Source organism: Leucoraja erinacea, chromosome 5 (assembly GCF_028641065.1).
Source record: "Leucoraja erinacea ecotype New England chromosome 5, Leri_hhj_1, whole genome shotgun sequence".
Classification (NCBI taxonomy): Eukaryota; Metazoa; Chordata; class Chondrichthyes; order Rajiformes; family Rajidae; genus Leucoraja; species Leucoraja erinaceus.
The window spans coordinates 47,040,046-47,066,047 of record NC_073381.1 but is presented as its reverse complement, the minus strand read 5'-3'; the positions used below and the strand labels follow the sequence as shown (position 1 = coordinate 47,066,047).

Below are 26,002 nucleotides of genomic sequence, written 5' to 3'. Positions count from 1 at the left end.
GAAGGTGGTTGTTGAAAGTCAATCAGCCCAGGCTCAAGGCATGAGTCCCTTAAGATGATTTATGAAACCCGCTAACCTTCAGCTGCTTCATCAATAACCTTTGCTTCTTCATAAGCTCAGAAGAGGGGACATTCGTTCTTGATTTTAGTTCAGATTCAGATTCAGATTCAATTTTAATTGTCATTGTCAGTGTACAGTACAGAGACAACGAAATGCATTAGTTCAGTTACATTTAAAGCTCCTCGGAAAATGAAGCAGCCCATAACTGCAAGCAGCAAAATCCTGACACCATTGAGGCATGGAGTGAAAAGTAACCAGCAATATGCATACCCCACAAGTGCCAGGCAATGATCATCTCACCCACCATTTAATATATTGGAGTTGCCATTAACTCGAAATTCAACTGGATCAGCTATATAAACCCAATGGTTGTAAGAGCAGAGGCGATGTAACTCACCATCTGAGATTTCAAAATCTTTCTGCATAACACAAGTTATGGGAATAGAATACTCTCTACTTGACTACAACAAGATTAGACTACTCAGCTTCTTGGTGTTTCATTTACCTGACTTACCTCATTTAAATGTCTCAATACTTCAATTAGACCTCATCACAATCTAAAAAAGACCAAGTGCTGCAATACTCAGTAGATCAGGCAGCATCTCTGGACAACATGGATAAGTGACGTCTTGGGTCGGGATCTTTTTTCAGGAGAATCTGAAGAAGGGACCCGGCTCAAAATGTCACCTATCCATGCCCAACAGAGATGCTGCCTGACCCTTTGAGTTATTCCAGCACTTTGTGTCTTATTTTGTAAATTACCATCTGCAGTTCCTTTTGTTTATACATTACAATCTTCTTTATGCAAGTGAGTTTAAGACCAGTATTTGTGCTTTGTCCAGTATTTGTCCTTTGCAAGTGTAAATGGGATCAAATAAAATCTCAATTCAATGATAAACCCTACTATTACTCCCTGGTTCTCTGCACCTTGCCATCTCTTTTATCTTGCTTTAACTACACTGCTGGTTGCTAACCTTAATACTGAACAACTTTACTTTTCCCTCCTAATGGTCATTGAATATTTTGGCAAGATGGTTTGTCTCAAATGTCAAGTGCAGGTGAAAAATATGTAATATGCCTTTTCCAAAAAAAATATTTCCAGTTTATTTGTTTATTAATGCTTTTAATGGGGGAAGTTCTTTGCCGTAAACTTCCTCATTAGGATGACCTACTCAGGAGCTCTGCATTTTTACTTGCCCCACTCTGTCCATTTTGACCTCAATTTATTCTCCTAACTTGTTTTTCTCCATCAAGAGAGCAAGGGGATGAAAAGTTACCAAGGATAGGCAGGAATACAGAGTTTAGGTTACAGTCAGATCAGTTATGATCTTATTGAATTGCAGGGCAGGCTTGAGCAGCTGAGTAACCTACTTCTATTTGTATGCGTCTACGTAGGATCGGGCATGACATATTATTGTTACCCTATCGATGATGTATTATTATCACGGCATCCAGCTCATTACTGGAGAAAACAGTAAGAAAATCTGGAGAGCTAAACAATACAACAACCTGCAAAGTTTGAAACTGGAGTCCTGGCAACACCTCGTAAATCTTCTCTGCACGGTCTCCAGTTTAATGACATCCTTCCTATAGAAGGGTGACCAAAACTGAACATAAAACGCCAAATGCCAGAGTACCAAAAGCCTTCTTGACCTCCCTGTCATTTTTTGGGAACTATATTCCTGCACTCCTAAATCGTTCTGCTCTACAACAATCCCCAGAACCCTGTCATTTACTATGAAGGTTCTGCCCTGATTTGACTTCCCAAAATGCAACACCTCACACTTCCAGAATAAGCCACTTCATGGCTAATGGAGTTTAAGTAGCCATTATCCTAATGGCTAATTAGTTTAATGGCGAATTAAATTCCATTAGCCATTCCTCAGCCCACATGCCTAACTGATCAAGATCCATCTGTAATTTTTCATAACTAATGTCATCTGCAAACATATTCTCATCCAAATCATTGATATAAATCACAAAAAGCAATAGGCACAGCACGGACAACTGAAGAACTCTACTTAACCCAAAAAACTTCCTTCTGCCATCACTCCATACTTCCTTCCATGAAGTAAATTCTCTATCCAGTCAGCTAGTTCTCTGGGGCCCACATGATCTCACCTTCCAGAGCAGCCTACTATGCAGAATCAAAGGCCCTGTTAAAGTCATATAGAAAACATCTACGGCTTTGACCTTATCAAACTTTTTGGTTACTACCAAAAAGGTCAATCATCTCCGTAAGACACGATCTCGTACGCACAAAACAATGCTGACCAACTCTAATCAGTCTATCTAAATGTATATATATCATATCCCTAATATATCATCTCCCTATTCTTGCTCTAGTTGGTGTCTTTCCCTTAATGTACATAAAATCTCTGGATTCTTATTAAATTTTATCTGCCAGAGCTATCCCCTCCCCCTTTTTTGCTATCCTGATTTCTTTCTTAAGGATCCTCCTCAGTCCCCTAAACTCCAGGGATACATTCCATCCAAGCTGTTTATTCTTGGGCTCCTTTTTCAGGATCAGAGCTTCAATTTCTCATCATTCAGGTTTCCTTACTCCTTCCCATTCACTCTTAACAGGAACATGCAATGACTTGAACTCTCACCGTCACTCTTTTACAAGCATCCCACTTTCCAAACGTCCCTTTACTCCTACTCCAATTAATTTTAGCAAGTTCCTGTCTAATACCATCAAAGTTGGCTTTGCCCCATTTCAGCAATTTAACATGTGGGCGTGCCCTGTCCTTATCCATAACTATTTTAAAGCTAACAAAACTATGGACTCTCTTAGTGGCAGCATGCTGTAAAGGATGCAAATTCATTTTCTCCCTTAACGTTTAACTTTCACTTACCACTCTTTCAATGTTACTTGTGATTACTTGACTTCAAGGCACGGTCTAACTTTTCATAAAGTGTTTCAACCAAATTGAAGGAAGTTCAAGGAAAGCTGTCTATGTTACAAGATGAACTTCGTGAACAAAAGGAACAAATTGATAACTTGCGAACCCTGGGCCAGGAGAGAGATTTGAAGATTGAAAAACTGGAACGGAGAATGAATGAAAATACTCAAGCACTTCAGCAATATAAGACTAAAAATAAGGACCTGTAAAACAGAAGCCGTCGATTGAATTTACGAATTGTTGGTTTGCCGGAAGGTCAAGAAGGAGATAATGTTATAAAATATGCTTCTAAAATGATAAAGGAGACTTTCAACATTGAGCACAATGAAAATTTTCTGTTTTTGGATAACGCTCACAGAATTGGGAAGAAATCTGGTAATAAACCAAGACACTTGATTATTCGGTTTCACTTTTTACAAATGAAGGAGAATATTCTCCAGGCAGCAAAAAAGTTGGGCGTGGTTGAATATGAAGGATGCAAGTTTTGGTTTGTTCCTGATTATAGTTACGAGCTTTTGGAAATAAGAGGGTCCTTTCATAATGTAATGTCTGATCTGTTCAAGGAAAAGCTGCACCCAGCCTTACTTTATCCAGCTAGACTGCGTATATGACTTTTCAATGGTAACACTTGATTTTTTAACAATCCTCAAGACGTTTTCAGCTTTTTGGAGAGTTACGAGGGTGAAAGGGAGTAATTGATAGCTGATTGTTATAATTGGAGATTTACTATTCCTATTTTGACAACATATCGTTTGGTAATGATTAAGAATTTAACTGGACGAGTTGTTTTTCTTTTATATAATTTTTATGTATAATTTTTATACAAATTTTAAAGAATTTCTTTGTTAATTTGTGTTCCCCTGTCGTTAGACAAATTAAGGGAACGCAGTTCTTGTTTTTCATATTTTGACCTTGGCTAATAATATGTAGCACTCGCCCTTTAGTTCCATTGCCACCCTGTATTTTTTTTCTCTCTTTCAAACGATAACAATGAACGTGTTATGGCTATGGAGTGGCAAAATATGATCTTCTCTGTCGGGTGCGGTTGCTAGGAGAGATGGGGGCAGCGAAGGGATTAGGTAGCTTACTGACTGTCTATTGGTCAGTTTTGGGCGGGGTGGGGGGGGGAGGGCCTCTTGTTTCTTATTTAGTGTTCTTCGTTTGTACAAAATCTGAACTACAAAAATGTCTGAAATGTCGTCACTTCTTCTAGATTTTTCTTCTTCAAGTATCATGAACTATTAGGCTTTAAGAAATTAACCCTTTACATCCCACATGATTTTTACAAACAATATGGATAAAGTTATTAACTTCTTTTCATGGAATGTGAATGGCTTGAACCATCCCATTATGAGGAGAATTTTTTTTTTAAGCTTTTCGCAGAGTAAATGCTCAGATTATCTTTGTTCAGGAAACTCATATAAGGCAAGATGACAATCAACAATTTTTCAAGTTTTGGAGAGGACAGCAGTTTAATTCAAATTCACAGACTAAGGTGAAAGGAGTCTCTATTTTTATTGACTCCTCAATTCCGTTTGTTCATTATGAAACAATTTCTGATCAATATGGCAGATTTTTGGTGATTGATCAGAAATTGTTTTCTAAATATTAGTTGCATAAACATTCACCACAGCAATGTTTTGCTTATAAAGAACATTTAAAGAAGCCTTTTAAAGGAATAGATTGCCACAATCTTTTTATGAAGCATCTATTTCTTTAATCCTTAAAAAAGACAAAGACCCTACTGAAGTGACATCATATAGACCTATATCACTGTTAAATGTAGATTTCAAAATTATCTCCAAAATATTTTACCGCAAATTATCTCTAAAGACCAGACAGGTTTTATTAAAAATCGTTACTCATACTTTAACGTTAGGAGATTAATGAATATTGTATATACAGCATCAAATAAAATCCCAGAATGTGTCATTTCTCTTGACGCCGAGAAGGCTTTTGATAGAGTAGTTTGGGAATACTTATTCAATACACTTGAAAATTTTAAGATTAGTCCAAAATTTATTTCTTGGATCAAGCTGATATATCATATACCTCAGGCTTCTGTACTTACTAATAATCAGAGATCCCCTTTTTTCAGGCTCTTTCGAGGTACTAGACAGGGCTGTCCCTTAAGTCCTTTAATATTTGATATCGCTTTGGAACCTTTGGCCACCGCTATTAAGGAATGCCCTCATATTTTTGGTATTGTCCGCAGGAATAAGACACATAAGCTATCTCTTTATGCAGATGATCTGCTATTATTCATTTCCAATCCTGAGAAATCTATTCCGGCAATAGTAGCAATACTTAATCAATTTAGTAGTTTTTCCGGTTATAAACTAAATTTTTGTAAGAGTGAGCTTTTTCCATTAAATAATCGTGTTTTGAATTATGGACAGTTTCCACTTAGATTGACTACCGAAAGTTTTACTTATCTAGGTATTAAGATCACCAAGAAACACAAGGATTTATTTTAACCTAATTTTATGCCTTTAATTGACCATATTAAACAACAGTTTAATAAATGGTCACCAATGTCCTTATCTTTAATCGTCCGAATCAGTGCTATTAAAATGTTGATTGGTGCAAAGAGTAGGAGTAAACGGGTCCTAATCACAATGGCAGGCAGTGACTAGTGGGGTACCGCAAGGCTCAGTGCTGGGACCCCAGCTATTTACAATATATATTAATGATCTGGATGAGGGAATTGAAGGCAATATCTCCAAGTTTGCGGATGACACTAAGCTGGGGGGCAATGTTAGCTGTGAGGAGGATGCTAGGAGACTGCAAGGTGACTTGGATAGGCTGGGTGAGTGGGCAAATGTTTGGCAGATGCAGTATAATGTGGATAAATGTGAGGTTATACATTTTGGTGGCAAAAACAGAAAAGCAGACTATTATCTAAATGGTGGCCGATTGGGAAAGGGGGAGATGCAGCGAGACCTGGGTGTCATGGTACACCAGTCATTGAAGGTAGGCATGCAGGTGCAGCAGGCAGTAAAGAAAGCGAATGGTATGTTAGCTTTCATTGCAAAAGGCTTTGAGTATAGGAGCAGGGAGGTTCTACTGCATTGTACAGGGTCTTGGTGAGACCACACCTGGAGTTTGGCGAGGACAGTTTTGGTCTCCAAATCTGAGGAAGGACATTATTGCGAAAGGGAGTGCAGGGAAGGTTCACTCCTCTGATTCCTTTGTTCATGTCAGGACTTTCATATGAAGAAAGACTGGATAGACTCGGCTTATACTCGCTAGAATTTAGGAGATTGAGGGGGGATCTTATAGAAACTTTCAAAATTCTTAAGGGGTTGGACAGGCTAGATGTAGAAAGATTGTTCCCGATGTTGGGGAAGTCCAGGACAAGGGTTCACAGCTTAAGGATAAGGGGGAAATCCTTTAAAACCGAGATGAGAAAACCATTTTTCACACAGGGAGTGGTGAATCTCTGGAACTCTGCCACAGAGGGTAGTTGAGGCCAGTTCATTGGCTATATTTAAGAGGGAGTTAGATGTGGCCCTTGTGGCTAAAGGGATCAGGGGGTATGGAGAGAAGGCAGGTACGGGATACTGAGTTGGATGATCAGCCATGATCATATTGAATGGCAGTGCAGGCTCGAAGGGCCGAATGGCCTACTCCTGCACCTATTTTCTATGTATCTATGTATTTTACCTACATTTCTGTATTTATTTCAGATGATACCAATTTTTATTGCCAAATCTTTCTTTGATATTATAGATTCCAAAATGTCTTCATAGATATGGCAGAATAAAAATTCCAGACTAAGTAAAAAATACTTACAGAAATCAAAAAAAGATGGTGGTTTGGCATTGCCGAACCTTAGATTCTACTATTGGGCAATCAATGTTCATTATCTAACATTTTGGACAAAAGATTTAGAAGACACCCAATGCCCAGGATGGATAAACCTTGAACATGATTCCTTACAAGGGCTATCATTGGCTTCTATTCTAGGGGCCTCGTTACCTTTTACAATTACGAGATTGAATAAATATACGACTAACCCAATAATAGGACATACGTTTCGAATATGGTTTCAATTTCGTAAATTTTTTGGACTAAATCATTTTATCTTATCGAGTCCTATCTTATCCAATTTTCTCTTCCAACCTTCTAGTACTGATCAAGCCTTTTTGTTATGGAAGAGGAAGGGATTAGTAGCTTTTAGTGATTTGGTTTTTGATGATTGTTTTATGTCTTTTGAACAACTCTCCAATAAATATAATTTACCAAATCACACTTTTTTAGATATTTACAAATTAGACATTTTTTGAAGGCTACTCTACCATTTTTTCTGCTACCACATCAAACCGAAATTTTGGAAAACATTTTACATTTGAACCCTTATCAGAAAGGATTAATATTTATGAGTTGATTTTGAAATTAAAAATAGATATATTTGATAAAATTAAGAATGACAGGGAAAGAGAACTCCAAATTTCTCTATCTATAGAGGATTCTTCAATTAGTCAATACCTCTTCAATGTGTGCAAGACACGCTCTGATACAATTCAAGGTGGTTCACAGAATTCATATGTCAAAAGATAAGTTAGCTTGTTTCTATGGTCATATAAATCCTACCTGTGACAGATGTAACCCTGAAGTGGCCTCACTGACCCATATATTTTGGTCCTGCGCATTTTAGGAAAAATATTGGAAATATTTGATACTTTTTTTGTAGTCTTAGGTATTGATTTACAACCTCATCCTATTACTGCAATTTTTGGGCTGCCAATATTAGATTTTATTCATTTGTACCTCTCCGCCCATCGGCTGATTGCTTTTACCACATTAATCGCCAGAAGATCTATTTTATTTAAATGGAAAGACTCCAACCCTCCGACCACACTCATTGGTACTCTGAAACGATATCATGTTTAAATTTAGAAAAAATCAGGAGTGACATTGTTGAACCCTTGGTTAAATTTGATAAGACTTGGGGAAAATTTATTCAACACTTTCACACAACATAAATTGCTCCCTCTCCAACCGTTATAAAAACTATTTTACCTCTATATGGTGGAACGGACTTGTCGACAAACAGACTTAAATTGTTGAAAATCTCAGCTCAGATTCTATTTTGCTTTGTTTTCATTTTTTATTTTTTCCTTTCTTTTTTTCTTTAGTTTAGGGGGTTTTTGTTTCTTCCATTCTTCCTCTTTTTTTTTGTCTTTTTATCTTTGTGTTTTTTTTCTACATATATAAGTTTTCTTTTAAATATTTGACTATATTTACACAGAGACTGGGAGGTCTATATTTCAATGTGTATTTTGACACTGGACTCATATTAGGTTATACCTGTTATTAATGTAATCCTGATCCCTATGTATCATTGTTATGTTTATCATTACTCTTTTTGCTCTGTCTTTTTTTTTTTTGGAAACAAACTAATAAAAAGATTTTAAAAGAAAGAAAACTATGGTCACTGGTCCCTAAAGGCTCACCCACTGACACATCAGTCACTTGCCTTTCCGGTTTCCCAAGCATGAGTAGATCAAGCTTTACCCTGCCCCTCGCAGAGCCCACAACATATTACCTAAGGAAACTTTCCTGAACACATTTGACAAATTCCACCCTGTCTAAGCCCTTGGCACTATGGTAGTCTGAATCTATATTGGGAAACATAAAATCCCCTACTATGACAACCCTATTAGTCTTGCAGCTGCCTGCAATCTCTCCGCATATTTGTTTTTCTAATTCTCGTTGACTATCTGGGGGTCTAGTACACTCCCAACAAGGTGATCATCTTTGGAGAGAAGGAATGGTGGCTTTTCGGGTCGAGACCCTTGAGGCTCAGTCTTCAGGTGTGAAGAATAGTCTCGACCCGAGACGTCACCCATTCCTTCTCTCCAGAGATGCGCCCTGTTCCGCTGAGTTTCTCCAGCTTTTTGTGTCCATCTTCGGTTAAAACAGTTTACAGATTATCTGGTGTTTTGTGCGTGGGAGCTTGTTGTGTGCAGGCAACCAGACGGTAATAAATAAAACATGCTTCTTGTTGTCAGGGGTGGGGGGGGGAGTGGGAGGAGTTAAAATTGTTCGTTGTAATGCACACTTGTCATCTGCCCGCCAGGGAATTTGTGTGTGTCCCATGTTTTAAAAGTGATTTACTATGGCTGCAAATGCCCTGAGCCGTCTGTCCCTGTGGCCGGGGTGGGGGTGAATCACCCGGTGAGTGTGTCAGGGGGTAAATCACCCCGTGTGTGGGTCGTGGTCCAGGGATGGGGGGTGAAGCACCCTGGTGTGGAGGTTAGGGTCCGATGGTGGTACATCGCAGTCAATGACTCGGGTTGGGCGGAAGGACCAGTCTGTCCCATGCCTCTGCTCTACCCAGCGCTGCCGACACACAGCCCGTCACAGTGCAGTCGCATGGGGGAGACGAGGTGGAGGGCGGCCGTGGCCGTGGCCATGGGAGAGTGGGGGCTGTCCCGAGGGATGCGCTCCTTCGGCCGCTTACAACTTGGTGCTTGGGTTCAGAGTGCCCAGTCACCTATGGCTTGTGTGGGAAAATGACCCCCACCTTCCCGTCTGCACCAGCCAGTGATGTGATGGATGCGGGGGTCTGGACCAATCGCTGGCATGTCCATCCTACACACCCCCCCCTGCGACCTCATGTCTGTTATTTGACTTTTCAGCTGAGCGGCCAATCGGTTAGTTGGCTTTTAGGCGATGCAGCCTTTCGGTTAATTGGCGTTTCGGCAGAGCGGCCTTTCAGTGAGTTGGCTTTTAGGCGTCCCGCCCTTTCAGTTAGTTTGCATTTAGGCATCCCACCCTCACGGTTAGTTGGCATTCCGGCTTCGTACGCTTTCGGTTATTTGGTGTTTCGGCTTCATTTTCGTTCGGTTATTTGGCTTCCGCTTCTTTGCTTCGGCTTCTCGTCCTTTGACGCCACGTCCGGGTACCATGTAAGATATCATTCTTTTATTGGATGATTCAGAGGTCGTCCAGTTGCTGCTACAATTCCCTCATAAATTCTATCAGGAGCTACATCAGGATGCATCTCCCACATGTGTAGTCCTCAGGGATGATGGAAGTCTCCCTGGCTTCCCACATCTTGCAGGCCAAGCATATCACTGCCCTAACTGCCATCGCTACTGCAATAGCTCAAGGAAGATTTACGTAAGAAAGAAGATAAGAGAAAAAACAAAGACTGTACCTTATCGCACCGTCACCCACTACACAAAAACCTTGAACTAAATCTCGCACAAGGCACATCACATTCACACAACTTCACTCCACAAAGCCGCTCCCAACTGGCCACACCTTATCGACACAACAAATTTAGTTCCATCTAATTCCTTAGTACTGTGGCAGCTCCAGTCAAGATAAGAAAATATAAAATCACCTCCTATTACAACAATATTATTCCTACATCTGTCTGTGATTTCCCTGCACATTCCCCTGCATAGGACAATCTCCTCAAACCAATCAACCCTTTCCTATATATCAATTCTACCCACAGAGCCTCATTAAATGTTTCCCCCAAAATATCGATATTGATCAGTTGATAAAATATGCTGAGAAAATCCAGATGGAAGCCCCTAATCCAAGCATACTTCTGGTAACTAAGACAACATACTGCAGCGGATCAGGCAGCATCTCTGGAGACCGTGTTCCGGTCACACGCATGGTCCGCCACGGACTGCTGGCTATCCCGCTGGCAAACCATTTTAATCTCTTCCCATTCACATTTCTGCCCTGGGCCTCTTCCGTTGCCTGAGTGAGACCACACACAAACTGGAGGAACAACAACTCATCTTCTGCTTGGGTAGCTTACAACCCAATGGTATAAATTCTCCAATTTGTGATAACTACATAACCTTTCCCCTCTCTCTCTTCTGCTATATAACCCCCCCCCCTTCCTCCCCCCCCCCCCCTCCCATCACCTGGACTTGCACCTATTTCACCCCTCCTCCCTTTCCACCTACATTCCTTCCTCTAGATTCATCATTTGCAACTTCAATCCTTTTGTCTCACATCGTCTGTCTTTTCATCTCTGGCCTTTGTTCAACCATCTGCCTATAAAAAACCCTCCTCACTTGTATCAACCTATTACCTGCCAGGCTTTGTCCTGTGCCTCTTCTCTTCCAGCTTTCTTCCCCCACCCCCACCGTCAATCAGTCTGAACAAGGATGCCGACACAAACATCACCTACCCGTGATCTCCAGAAATGCTGTCTTTTGTAAACCAGCATATGCATTTCCTTGTTTCTGTCACACTGATAAACCTCCTCTGTGGCCTTTCCAAAGCCTCCACATCATATGGGCAACCAAACTGCATGCAATACTCCAAATGTGCCTAATCAAAGTTCTGTAAAGTTGCATCATAATGGCCTGACTCTTATACCATAGCCAGAGAATATTTGTATAAATAAAGGGTGGAAGATTTAGCGGGGGTTTGACTCAGAGGGTGATTGAATTCTGGCACACTCTGCCTGAGGATTACTGGGGGCATCTACTCACACACCATTTAATATATAGTTCGACAACCACCTGAAATAACTTGTTTGGACTGCCGTGGGCTGAGTTATAATGAATCGGATTAGTACACATAGGCCCTTCACCCATCATGTTTGTACTGGGCATCACACATTGGTTTCCATACTATATGACATGGAAACGTGTTTAGTTTGACAGTATTTCTTAATAAGTATTATAACACTAGTAAATGGGAAATGTAATTATTGTAAAATAAATTGACAATATCCTCCATTTAAATCCATTGCATAGTTCAATGAGTTTCTTGTAGTCTAAATTAATTTGTACGTGCCAAGAGGTGCATAAAGTACACTCCCTTTACTGATTTGGAGTTATAGGTTTGTTGCTACAAGTCTGAACTGCAGAACCAGTTAAAAGGAGGAGCTACTGTTAAAAACAGGCTTGTGGCCATTGGTTAAAGTTGCCATCAACTGACACAGGAATAAATGAATCTGGCACTGTCTTCCTGATATGGGACCAGCTTTAGGCATCAGCGCAACTGTGATTTAAATCCACTTGCTTTTACACAAGTTTCAAAAAGTTGTACGGATCTTTTTTAATCAAAGTGACCTAATCCATAGTGATGGCTACAATAATGAGCCCATACTCATGGAAAGAAGGGTTGGAATCTCCTGCTGGGGAAGGAAAGCCCAGGGCTGGTCTCACAGCTCAAGAATATCCAGCCAGAAACAAAACTGAGCCACGAATCCGGAGACCCATGAATGCCTTCATGGTCTGGGCTAAGGACGAGAGGAAAAAACTAGCCATCCAAAATCCTGATTTACACAACGCAGAGCTGAGCAAAATGTTAGGTAAGCGTGCATAACAACTTACATCTTTTAGCAAACCTTAATCTTAACTGAACCTATTAACCATAAGTGATACATATGCAGAATTTATACATCTGCATACCAGCGCAATTGGAACAAACTCGCAATTTCTTTTTCAAATATTTTAAGTTATTTAAAAGATATGATATTTATGATTTTATTTTCACATTTCAGGAAAGATACAGGCAAACATCTTTTAAAGGTGGAAATGTACAAATTATCATTATAAGATTTCTGGAATAAAAATCATGTAATGGAAATTAATTTTATAATCATAACATACGTGAAACATGGCTTATCTCAGAAAATGTTACTCATGTTTGGACACTGAATAATTTGATACTGAAACCTGCAATAATTTGATTATTACATTTTACCTTTTGTTATTGAAATATGTAGAGTAAGATGAATAAAAAAGTGAGCACCATAGAAAAGGACCTTGATTCTTTCCACCACCAAAATGCGGCCCATTAAACAAGTGTGTATATTAATTACTGGACTGTATTTTGCTCATTTATAGACTGCGTGATTATTAGCAAAAACGCCAAAAAAGTAACTATTAAAACTGCATTTGTGGCCAATGATAAGAACTAAATTAGGATAATTATGAATTCCTAAAATGTTGGTGTTATGTTTTCTTCCACTTTTGTATAGCAATGTTGAAGCTTATATCTCTAAATATTTTCGAAACTGTGGACAAAATATAACTGTATTCAAATTTTGTGCCAAACAAATGAAGAGCTTACTCAAGAAAACTGTTGATATTTTTAGTCTGTGAGAGTTTAAATTTACTATTCTTATTTCTAAATCCTCCTCGAATAGATACTATTCGAATTCTGTCGAATTCTGATACTTCAAATTGGTCTCCCTATTTTAGTGGAAGTTTAAAGTTATTTCTTGTAGGTTGTCCTCAGCAAACATTGCTTAGTAGTTGAGAAATAGGTAATTGCTTTTTATTAGGTTACATTATATTTCTGTTGGCTTGTCATAACTCCGAGTTTTCGGTTTCCTACTAAATTAAAATCATCTTATTAAATAGTGTACCCTCTAAAATTAACTTCAAAAATAGGATAGCAACAAAGGTGATAATGTAACTGTAAGGTTTAAGTTTGCATTAAAAATAATTCCAATTCCAAATTCATTTTTGAATTACTCATATTGTACTTCTTCCTGCTTTTGTGCCCGGGTTGTATTTGAAATGGATCTAAAACATTGGTTATGTTGGCATTTAAATGAGGCTTGCTATATCTCAAAGGAATAGGACATTGCAATTCAAAACAGTAACATTTGAAATAATTTGCACCAAAATGTTCCAGAATAAACAACTTTCTAGTTTATCAAATATTGTTGAATTAAGTGTTGAGGTTGTCAAAATTTTTAATTTCAAATTTGGCATTAGCCATTTATATTTCCAATGAAAGTGACCAAAAATGTCCACTAGGTGGCACTTAAATACCATCTTCTATAATAGAAGAAAATAAAAGGGAGCAGGATTTGGTGGGATGTTTGATAATTAGGTGAGGAATTACAGAGTTAGAGAGACACAGCATGGAAGCAAACCCACCAAATCCATGCCAATAATCATGCACCATTTACATTATCCTGTTTTACTCTCCTCACATTTCCATCAATTCTGCCAGATTCTACCACTTATCCACACACAAAGGGGAATTTTACAGAGACTAATTAAACAACCAAACCGTGCATTTTTGAGATGTTGGAGGAAACCAGATAAATTAGATAAAACCCGTAATCAAAGGAAGAACTTGCAGACTCCACACAGCCAGCACTTGAAGTCAGGATTGAACCTGGGTCTTCTAGCTGTTGCATTGGTCCCCCCTAATTTAGTTTTCAAAAGGTACAAAATATACTCTCGGCAGACACTAACTTCTACACATACAGTAGTGTTTGGTTTGTTTCAATAGTAGTTCTCTGGCCTTTGAGTTAGATTTCAAGTTCAGCCTGGAACCGACATGACATCTACAGTGAAATATCTGTGCAACTAAGAGAGCTCCCTTCAGATATGAGTTACTCCAGGATAGTCCAAGGGAAAAAAAGTAAACAAGGAAACATAAGTGAAATAATTATTTTTGCTATAATTAATGGGGGGGGGGGTGCTTCAAGATAATTGACCATTTACAATTCATACCTTATAGATTATACTAAATTCGGATAAGACAATAAAATTAAGTAACCAGCATTTAGATATACATGAACCTGTGGCAGTTTAAATTCTGTACAGTTAGTTTGTAAGATACGTTGAAGAAAAAAAGCATTGTGTCAAATATTCCATCAATGAACAGGGAAAAAATCTAGGTCTTGACATTTAACTGCACAGATTTTTCCCATTGGTGTTGTTATTTTAACCGCTTGACCCACTTATTTTAAACAGGTTGTCGCCAGTGTAAAAATAAGCATGATCAGAAAATCTAGGCTAACATTCGCAGCCCTTGTGCATCAGCAGACAACGAAGCACATAGAAAACAACTGCACTGAAGTATTTGAGAATGTTGTGAAACATATCCATCTTCACCCCCAAAACTGTTCTGGCTTTTGCTTACTGAAAGAGATGAAACATCCAAGGAATAAAAGGAATAAAAAGACATTTGAAAGATTAATTCCTTGAGTCAAGGACTTCATCTAATGTGGAAAGAGCGGAGAAAATTAGGTCTAGCAAAGAAACATGGAAGAAATTAAATAGAACAGGATAGAAAGGGAAGAATTTAAAGCATTGCTTCAAGCAGAACTGTGACAAAGAAGCATGAGTTATAAATGGCCTAAGAGCAAGAGAAATTTAAAGAGCAACATCAACAACAGTAATGCATTTCAATCCACATAGGGCATTACAGCTTGGAGTCAGTTAAAAAAGCTATTGCTTCTTTTTTGAACAGCAGGTTGTCCTAGACGTGGCCTCAAATGTCATTGTCTTGTTACTGTCTTCTAATATTAAAATAATAAGGGATGATATATGAGAGAAAAGATTCAAAAATCACAATGAACAACAAATTCAAACAATTAACACCTGCCTTAGTGGTTTGATAAAACCCAGCTGCAATGAATAGATTTGTTTTGTTTATAATATGAATCAACATAATCCTTAGGAATATGAATTGGTAATTCTTCTCTGAGATGCTCTCTTGGCAGGCATGTTAAGTGTCCTGGTCTTACCACCAAAGCCATACTCCCGTAAACAAATACAAAATATACATGAGGTAAAGTATCAGAGGAAGCAAATCTACCATTTGTCTTGAAATATTTACAAATAAAATAAATATCAAGGCCAAAATAGCCTAAATGACTTTATACACCTGTAGAAAGGAGTAGACTGCTGTACAAAATGGATGGAATAAAATACGAAGAATCAGGATTACATTATGAATATATCCACTGCCTTTCTAAATAGATTGAATAAAGTTGATTCAAGTGCTAACCAATGGACCTATAAGCCACATTTTAATTATGTTACAATTACAACTTTCAATCCCTCTAAAAATGCAATGTATCTCTTCCAATAATTTTTATCCAGGCTCTTATATGCCTGAGATTTTTTTATGAAGAGCAAACGTAGTTCAATAATACTTAAGTTTTAGATTTCTCACTGCACTGAGAGATATCTTTGTTGTTCCATTTTACATCTCTTGCTGAAACAACACATTTAAAAGGATATCAAAGGGGTTGCTGGAAGCCCATATTGGAACAGGACGTTCCTCTGTAGAAAATTATTTTTAGACTTGGCCAATCCTCCTTTCCACTGTCTGAAGGGTCTCAACCATTCCTTCTCTCCAGAGATGTTGCCTGTCCCACTGAGTTACTCCAGCTTTTTGTGTCTATCTTCGATTTTAACCAGCATCTGCAGCAGCAACCAGCATTTGCCACCTGTTGTTTGAATTTAAGAATCATTGCCCTCCGTAAATTTAAGCAAATGAGATTATATCCAACGAAACGGTCGAGTGATTTATCACGATCAGCATTTAATGTTGAATACTGTATTGAGAAATACTAAAACTCAGGAATGATTACATTCCAAATGTATCCCTTTAATTAACTTAATTTAAATAGAACTTAATACACCATATCAATAAATAAAGTTTAGAGGATAATCAGCAGAATAAATAATACCAACTTGAAAATAGTATTTTGCAATTAATGTGCGGTTTTTAAGATTTTTAAACCTTGAAAGCTTTTACAATATACCACCGATCGGAATGAAACGTGTTGCACTCACAGCACAGGAGAACGGTGAGTAACCTGCCGAAAAATCGCAGCGCTATTGCGTACTGTTTCTGCGCAAATAGAAAAACCCCGCAAGCCGGAAGAGCACAAGATCAGAGCTTTAGCTAAGTATAGATAGATATTTCCTTTTTCCCTTTTCATTCACCTTGAAACCAAGTAATAAACTAGGTACTACTGTCATTTTGCCTGTTTAGATGCACAAGATGGGTAATTTTATGCAAACTAGGTACAAATACTTAGATTAAATTCATTTTCTCTGACTTTAAGGTAGCATTTAGCTTGAGTGGACTGAAATTCCATTCTCACAGGTCATAAAGAATAGCCTAACTGAGCTCATTTGAGCAGTGCTGCATATTAATGTCTCATAACAAATACATTTTTGGTATAAAAGGCTAAAATTAATTACAGTGTAAAAATATAAGGTTTTCATCTACGAACGCAGAATTAAAATTTCATACGTGAAGGCAGCGAGATGCAGATGCAGGTAATTTTCTCCATCTTGCTTTTACTCCCATTCTTCTTTCATATTGTGCTTTTTCCTTGCAGCTAGCTAATTAGATTTTCTAAAATAATTTCTGAACTTAATATCAAATATTACAACAAAAAAATGCACTTTCAGACTGCTCCGTGCGTTTGTTGTTCTTCTAATTTGCCATACATTTCTGCCATAGGTTGCTGTCTAACCCACCAATTGTATATACAGCACACGTACACTGTATATAGTAATTGGAATTGTCCTAATACATGCTCCCAAATCTCTTAATTCTTTTATTCATACCCTTTCCTTTCTTCCCTCCAATATCTTCTTATCCATGTTGTCACAAATAGTAATTTAAAACAAAATAACTTGATTAATAAATGTAAAATTATGGTCCTCATATTATACTACCAAATTTAACGTATAACAAATATTTTATGCTAGATTACTGAGAGCTTTATACATACAACATTTGAAGCAAGTGATGCAAAATGAGTAAAGGATTAATTATTTTGCATCAAGAATCAAATTAAAATTGATGGAACTGAAAATCATTGAACAAAACCCTACGGGTCTGATCAGTAGGGTTATCAGAAGAATGCTGGCAAAAGATTTATGATGTTATTTATCTAATAATTCATCACTGCCATATCGTACAACTACTAAGCCAAGGCATCTCTGATCAAATGTTCATCAACAATTTGAAAACATTTATTCCTATTTCCTGTGAAAAACTCAGCCTATATATTCTGGCAGGGCCGGATTTAGATGAACAGAGGCCCTAAGCTGTTCCACTTGTGAGGCCCCCCCCCCCAATCCCCCACCCCCACGACTAGAGGAAGATGGTCCACCAGATTGACACCGATTTGCCGCCGAGCGTGGCGAATGAGATAAGGGGCGGGAAAGCTGCGCTTTATTTATTTATTATTTATTTAGTGTCGAGTTATTGGCTTAAAACACTATTATTCTGAAATGGAGAGCAAGGAAAATTACTGAAGGTTTGTTTAGAGACTACAGTGCATTATGACAGCATATGTAAGAAAGGCCTATGACTGTGTCAAAAATATTATACACCTTGCAGGGCTCTCACTTAATTTTTTTTCTCTGTTGTCAGCCGGGCAACCTTGGCAGCTTTTTAAGTTGCCAAATGACAGTTTAGGTGGTCATTTAAGACGGCATGCATCACGCGTGCGATAATGTGCTTGGATGAAGTGCGTAGTTACCAGTCGGAATTATGCTCAATGAAGCATTCACATATTATTTCTGCTTCAAATAAAGTCACAAATTAAGCATGTATTGTGGTATATATCAAGACATGATATATACCACAATGACATGCAGCAAAATTATAATACAGTATCTCAACTCTTTTTACACGTTGCACTGAATGCAATTTCTATTATTTCTTTCCACTTCCAAACAAAAATGTGGTTGGATTATTCAGCGTATGATCAACCTCGGTGAGACCAAGCGCAGGCTTGGCGATCGCTTCGCACAACACCTCCACTCAGTTCGCAATAACCAACCTGATCTCCCGGTGGCTCAACACTTCAACTCTTCTTCCCATTCCGAATCTGACCTTTCTGTCCTGGGCCTCCTCCATGGCCAGAGTGAGGCCCACCGCATATTGGAGGAGCAGCACCTCATATTTGCTTGGGTAGTTTACACCCCAGCGGTATGAACATTGGCTTCTCTAATTTCAGGTAGTCCTGGCTTCTTCCCTTAGGAGTGCAGGGATAACATGTAGGTACATTATTGGTGGCACAGCAATAAAATTGTGGAGAGGGGTTTGAAGAATGATTGGTCTCAAATTCTATGTAAAATGAAAATGAAGTTAGATGGAGCCAATGTCATCCACAAGTGCCACTACACTCAGTGTTCTGATGCAATATTCCTTTTGGAAGATTTAATAATCTAATGTTTATCCAAAAAATAAACATATTGACAATACTAAATATGTAATGGCCTATTTTTTAATTATATTTTCATGATTTTTAATAATACTTACAAGGCAGTTAAACCTCCACATGTTATGTAGCAGGAATTAATTTAAAGGGTAATAGGGATAATAGAAAATCATATTTATTACATGAACTTAGTTATGGTTAACAAAATTATGTTAGAAAAATTTAAATTTGGCTATGAAATAAATGATGATTTGCTACTTGTGATTTAAACCATGCAATATGTTTTAGGCAAATCATGGAAGGCGCTCACTCCTTCGCAGAAGAGACCTTTTGTAGAAGAAGCTGAAAGATTGCGAATCCAGCACATGCAAGATCATCCCAATTACAAATACAGGCCTCGGAGGAAAAAACAGATCAAACGTCTGTGCAAACGTGTGGACCCCAGCTTCCTGCTCAACAACTTCCCCCACGATCAGACTCCTGTTCACAGTGGAAGAATCTGCAGGGGGCCGCTGGAGGAGGAAGAGGATAAAGGCTATCGGCCAGCCTCGAGACTTCCTGCAATCAGCAGATTCAGGGATACACAGAACACAAATGGTAGTTTCGACAACTATGGGCTCCCCACACCCGAGATGTCCCCTCTAGACGTAGTGGACGCTGATCATAGTTTCTTTCCACCTCCGTGTACAGAAAGTTCTCCTCCTCAGATGAATGGAATGATGTATCATTCAGAATACAGTCAAAGTCCCATTCGATGTGGAAATCTGAATCCGATCTCAATCCATCAAAATAGATCTCCTATGATGCACCCTTCTGCCAACCATCCTGCACCACCTCCTTATTATAACCGAATTTTACACCCAGCATTCCAGTCCATGAATTCAGGCACATCAGTCCACCTTTCTCCTCCACGTGACCACCATCATCTGGACAACCTTGAGCACATCAGCCAGGCTGAACTTTTGGGGGAAGTAGATCGAAATGAGTTTGAACAGTATTTGAACACCTCCAGTCACCTGAATCAAGCAGGAATGGTAATGAACTCACATTTATCTGATGTTAGCCCATCAGGAGACACAAGTTCAGAGAGGAGCTTAATTGCAGTCTTAGCTGATGCTACTGCAGCATATTATAATGGCTCCTAGACCATACAGTGCCCTCCATAATGTTTGGGACAAAGACCCATCATTTATTTATTTGCCTCTGTACTCCACAATTGGAGATCTGTAATAGAAAAAAATCACATGTAGTTAAACTGCACATTGTCAGCTTTTATTAATGGGTATTTTTATACATTTTGGTTCCACCATATAAAAATTACAGCTGTGTTTATACATAGTCCCCCCCCCCATTTCAGGGCCCCATAATGTTTGGGACACATGGCTTCACAGGTGTTTGCAATTGCTCAGGTGTGTTTAATTGCCTCCTTAATGCAGGTATAAGAGAGCTCTCAGCACCTAGTCTTTCCTCCAGTCTTTCCATCACATTTGGAAACTTTCATTGCTGTTTATCAACATGAGGACCAAAGTTGTGCCAATGAAAATCAAAGAAACAATTATGAGACTGAGAACCATGAATAAAACTGTTAGAGACATCAACCAAACCTTAGACTTACCAAAATCATCTATATGGAACTTCATTAAGAAGAAAGAGAGCACTGGCGAGCTTACTAATCGCAAAGGGGCTGGCAGACCAAGGAAGACCTCCACAGCTGATTACAGAATAATTCTCTCTATAATAAAGAAAATCCCCAAACACCTGTTCAACAGATCAGAAACACTCTTCAGGAGTCAGGTGTGGATTTGTCAATGACCACTGTCCGCAGAAGACCTCATGAACAGAAATACCGAGGCTACCGAGGTGATGTCCATGAATTGCAGACTTCAAGCAGTCATTGCATGCAAAGGATATGCAACAAAATACTAAACATGACTACTTTCATTTACATGACATTGCTGTGTCCCAAACATTATGGTGCCCTGAAATGGGGGGATTATGTATAAACACTGCTGTAATTTCTACATGGTGAAACCAAAATGTATAAGAATGGCCTTTACTAAAATCTGACAATGTGCACTTTAACCACGTGATTTTTTTTCTATTACAAATCTCAAATTGCGGAGCACAGAGGCAAATAAAGAAATTATGGGTCTTTGTCCCAAACATTTTGGAGGGCACTGTATATTAAATGACTAGAACGTGACTGCCTAACAACAGTATTATTTACAAAGATTTCTGCACTGGAAATATCCTCAGGGTTTTAAAATAAACCAGTAATGATTTTCATAAATGAAGAACAAAATATTTATGTTGATTAGAAGTCATTTTTGTACGGTAAAATATATAACTGATTCGTACTTCAGATACAGTACTTGCTTTCTAAACTTTAGTCTGATATGTTTGTGTTTGTAAAGAGCATGCAATATTATTTAAATATCCAGTGATCGCCTCATTTTTTTAACGTTGGTTATTGTAAGCTTTGTGATTTCAAATGTTTGCAAACTGTTTTACTGGATCTAGAAAACTGATTTGAAACAAGTGATCTATTACCAAACAAATCACAAATTATGCTTTCAATAAATGTTTTATGGAATTTTAATTGCAATTTCTTCATGTATGTTTATCAATTTAAAAAGTAGAGTCATACGTCACTGTAACAAAGAAACATAGAAACATAAAAAATAGGTGCAGGAGTAGGCTATTTGGCCCTTCGTGCAAGTACCGCCAGTCAATATGATCATGGCTGATCAGTCAAAATCCTGCTTTCTCCCCATATCCCTTGATTCCATTAGCCCAAAGAGCTATATCTAAAGGGCCTGTCCCACTTGGGCGTCATTTACGCAACATCCTAAAAATTGGTTGGAGCGTCATTCAATTCAATTCAATTCAATTCAATTCAATTCAATTCAATTCAATTGCCCTTTATTGTCATTCAAACATGCAAGTTTTGAACAAAATTTCGTTCCTGCAGTCATAACAGCAAAAAAAGACCAAAACACACAATTACCACAATTCCACATAAACATACATCACAGTGAATCTCCAAACATTTCTTCACTGTGATGGAAGGCAAAAGTCTTATCTCTTCTCTGTCCTTTGCTCTTCTCCTGCGGTCAGGCAGCCAAACTGCAACTTTGAGGCAACCGGGGCTCCCGATGTTAAAGTCCCCGGTGGGCGATGGTAAGTCCCATGACCGTTTAAGCTGTGCCAGGCGATGTGAGGCCCTGCTCCGCCCGATTCAAACCCCTCGATTCGGACGGGTGAAGTTGCCGTTACGGGAGCTCCGAAAATCGGTCTTGTGACATGACGCGCGCATTGCGCGTGGTGAGGCGTGGTGGCGTATGCAGTGACGTGCGGTGGGATTTTGGGATGCTCAAAATTCTCGTGCGCCACCTGCGTGATGCGCAAATGACGCCCAAGTCGGACAGGCCCTTAACTCTTTCTTGAAAACATCCAGTGAATTGGCCTCAATTGCCTTCTGTGGCAGAGAATTCCACAGATTCACAACTCTCTGGGTGAAAATGTTTTTCCTCATCTCCGTTCAAATGGCCTACCCCTTATTCTTAAACTGTGACCCCTGGTTCTGGACACCCCCAACAACAGGAAACATTTTCCTGCATCTAGCCTGTCTAATCCCTTTATAATTTTAGATGTTTCTATAAGTTTTCCTCTCATCCTAAATTCCAATGAATATAAGCCCAGTCGATACATTCTTTCATCATATGTCAGTCCCGCCATCCTGGGAAATAACCTGGTGAGCCTACGCTGTACTCCCTCAATAGCAAGAATCAAGTAATTACTGTTGCGCCTTGTTTTTAAATGTAAATACTGGTTCTGTTCTGTCCTGTTGTTCTATTGTTTTGCACAATCCTACAGGCATTGGCACCTTCATTTCACTTTACATCTTGTATGTGTATATGACAAATAAACTTGACTTGACTTCCTTAAACTAGGAGACCAAAACTGCACACAATACTCCATGTGCGGTCTCACCAGGGCCCTGTGCAACTGCAGTAGGACCTCCTTGCTCCTAAACTCAAACCCTCTTGCAATGAAGGCCAACTGGCTTTCTTCACTGCCTGCTGTACCTGCATGCTTACTTTCAGTGACTGGTGTACAAGGACACCTAGGTCTCGACGCACCTCCCCTTTTCCTAATCTGGCACCATTCAGATAATAATCTGCCTTCTTGTTCTTGCCACCAAAGTGGATAACCTCACATTTATCCACATTATACTGCATCTGCCATGCATCTATCTGCCCACTCACCCAACCTATCCAAGTCATCTTGCAGCCTCATAGCATCCTCCTCGCAGCTCACACTGCCACCCACCTTTGTGGTGACCATTCAGCCCAAAGTCTGTACCAACTCCTGGTATAACAATCCATCTCTGTCTCACTGCCTCAGCAAGGCCACCAGCATAATCAAGGACTCACCCTTTCTCCTCCTTCTCCCACCAGGGAAGAGATTCAGAAGTGTGAAAATACATACCACGGATTCAGGGATAGTTTCTACCCAGGCAACTGAACCCTCCTAAAACAACTAGAGAGCGGTCCTGAGCTACCATCTACCTCATTGGAGAGCCTTGGATTATCTTTGATCAGACTTTAGCGGACTCTATTTTGCACTAAACGTTATTTCTTTTATCATGTATCTGTACACTGTGGACGGCTCAATTGTCAGCAAGTATAGTGTTTCCACGGACCTGTTAAAACACAACAAAAATGCTTTCCATTGTACCTTGGTGCATATGTGACAATAAATGAAACTAAACAAAAAATCCTACTTTCCCCTAATCTTTCTCCTCAGCCCTACAAATTATTTTCTTTTCATGCACATTTATACAGTGAATTCCTGATTGGAAATTATAATTAAACACATCATACCTTTTAAAATCCAAAGAAAAATATGTCCAAAATATTTGTTGATATCGATCATATGTTGCTACTGTTCTGACATATATTTAGGATTTGTGAAGTTATCAGTTGAACTGTGTCCCAGTGGGTAAACTCAGCTTTGAAAAACCAGCTAACCTCAAATTGAAGCCTCAAGTCACTGGATTTATTGACTAGTTTGATCTATTCCACTGCCACAGATTTCCTGTGATTCTTACATATATACGATCAATACAAGCACATCCAATGCACAGATCAAGGTTACCACATTAGTGGGTTCATGCACTGCTTTCGAATAGCTCACTTTCCAGTCTACTGAATTGCATTCTCCTTATACAGGAAAACACATTTTATATCAAATGCATGAAAACACTGTGACCTCATAAGCTTTATCATATCTTTGTAAAGACAATTTAGATAAATGAATGAATGAATGTTTATTGGCCAAGTATGTACACATACAAGGAATTTGCCTTGGTGCTCTGCTCGCAAGTAACAACACGACATACAGTAACAATTAAGAATGACATTAAAACGTTACGAATAAAGCATTATAGTTTGAACATGTGAATGAAATAAAATACCAGAGTAAAAGGAGGCTACAGACTTTTGGTTATTGAGTAGAGCTACTGCTCGTGGAAAAAGAGTTATTTTTATGTTTGGCTGTGGCGGCTTAAATGGAGTAAAAGCTGGCAACGTGAAATATAACAAAGTCATAACAGTAGGAGGTGACCCTGCTGCTGTACTAATGAAAGAGATATCTCATTATGTTCATGTCATGATCATAGGAGCAGAATTAGGCCATTCGGCCTATCGAGCCTACTCTGGAAATCAATCATGGCTGATCTACCTTTCCCTCTCAACCCAATTCCCATACCTTCTCCCCATAACCTTTGACACCCTTTCTAAACAAGTGCCATTCATTGTTGATCTTGTTGTTGGGGTTTTCATTAGATTAGACGTTGAGATGCAGTAATGAAAGAGATTTCTGTTTCATAGAAACATAGAAACATAGAAATTAGGTGCAGGAGTAGGCCATTCGGCCCTTCGAGCCTGCACCGCCATTCAATATGATCATGGCTGATCATCCAACTCAGTATCCCGTACCTGCCTTCCCTCCATACCCTCTGATCCCCTTGGCCACAAGGGCCACATTTAACTCCCTCTTAAATATAGCCAATGAACTGGCCTCAACTACCCTCTGTGGCAGAGAGTTCCAGAGATTCACCACTCTCTGTGTGAAAAAAGTTCTTCTCATCTCGGTTTTAAAGGATTTCCCCCTTATCCTTAAGCTGTGACCCCTTGGCCTGGACTTCCCCAACATCGGGAACAGATGTTTCATTATGCAGATGAAGCCTTGAATGCTTTAGTTGGTGAGAGGTTGGTTTGGTTGGTAACCCTCACTCTGAATATGCACTTCTTCCAGCACACGTGCCTCTTTCACCAAAAATGGCTCAGTATCTAGACACCCATTGGCCAACAGCAGCAGATGAAGTTAAGCACTGGCACTTTAAGAGGTTCAGACACAATGCCAAACAGCGCAACTCTGCTTATTTTATTGTATGCACTTTTGAAAATGATGTGCAGTTAAAGTGCACAATTGCTAGTTAGTGGCTAGGTTCACAATGATCTCTGTGTTTCCGATGTTATGTGCACAAATGAATGCGTTTTTCATGCTGTGTCATTTTAGTACATTTTTATATCCCAATGTTTCTACAGCAATAAAATAAGCTGAAAATCAAGTTCTTCAGCATTAACCTCTCACTCATCTGCATTAACTCTCGTCTTACAGTGTTGTCCCTGCAGGCTCATGGCATTAACTCTATCAGAATTTATAATAGACAGAGGTGTTACATGGGACAAAAGGATAGACTTGGTTACACTTCGTGAAATTGCTACTCAACACAGCTGTGCAAAGAGTCTAACCAAATGATTGTTTTTCAAAAAAACCTTGCCTTTCCTCAATTCCTTGTTGAGCTCCACTTACTCCCATCTGGAAAACTGAAAACACAATCTCAGTCTCCACAAAAATTTGCCGCAAATATTCAAACAAATTCTTGGCAAAGTGAGTCCTATCCCAATTCCATTCTTTGCCCAACCTCTTCACCAAAGCTGTGTCAGTGATAGGTTTACAAGTTTCTCATGGAAATCTCAGAAATGGCAGGCAGGTTGAACTGATTCTCTGATGTATTCCTGCAATTATG

The 26,002-nt window shown here is 39.0% G+C and overlaps 1 protein-coding gene across 1 annotated transcript; it reads left to right on the top strand.

Annotated features, from left to right (window-relative positions):
- Positions 1-11,767: 11,767 nt before the first annotated feature.
- Positions 11,768-21,582, top strand: LOC129697196 (transcription factor Sox-7-like). The gene is made up of 2 exons (XM_055635520.1): positions 11,768-12,267; positions 19,192-21,582. The coding sequence occupies exons 1-2, from the start codon at positions 12,039-12,041 to the stop codon at positions 20,046-20,048; spliced, it is 1,086 nt and encodes a 361-aa protein (XP_055491495.1). The 5' UTR covers positions 11,768-12,038; the 3' UTR covers positions 20,049-21,582.
- The last annotated feature ends 4,420 nt before the right edge of the window (positions 21,583-26,002 follow it).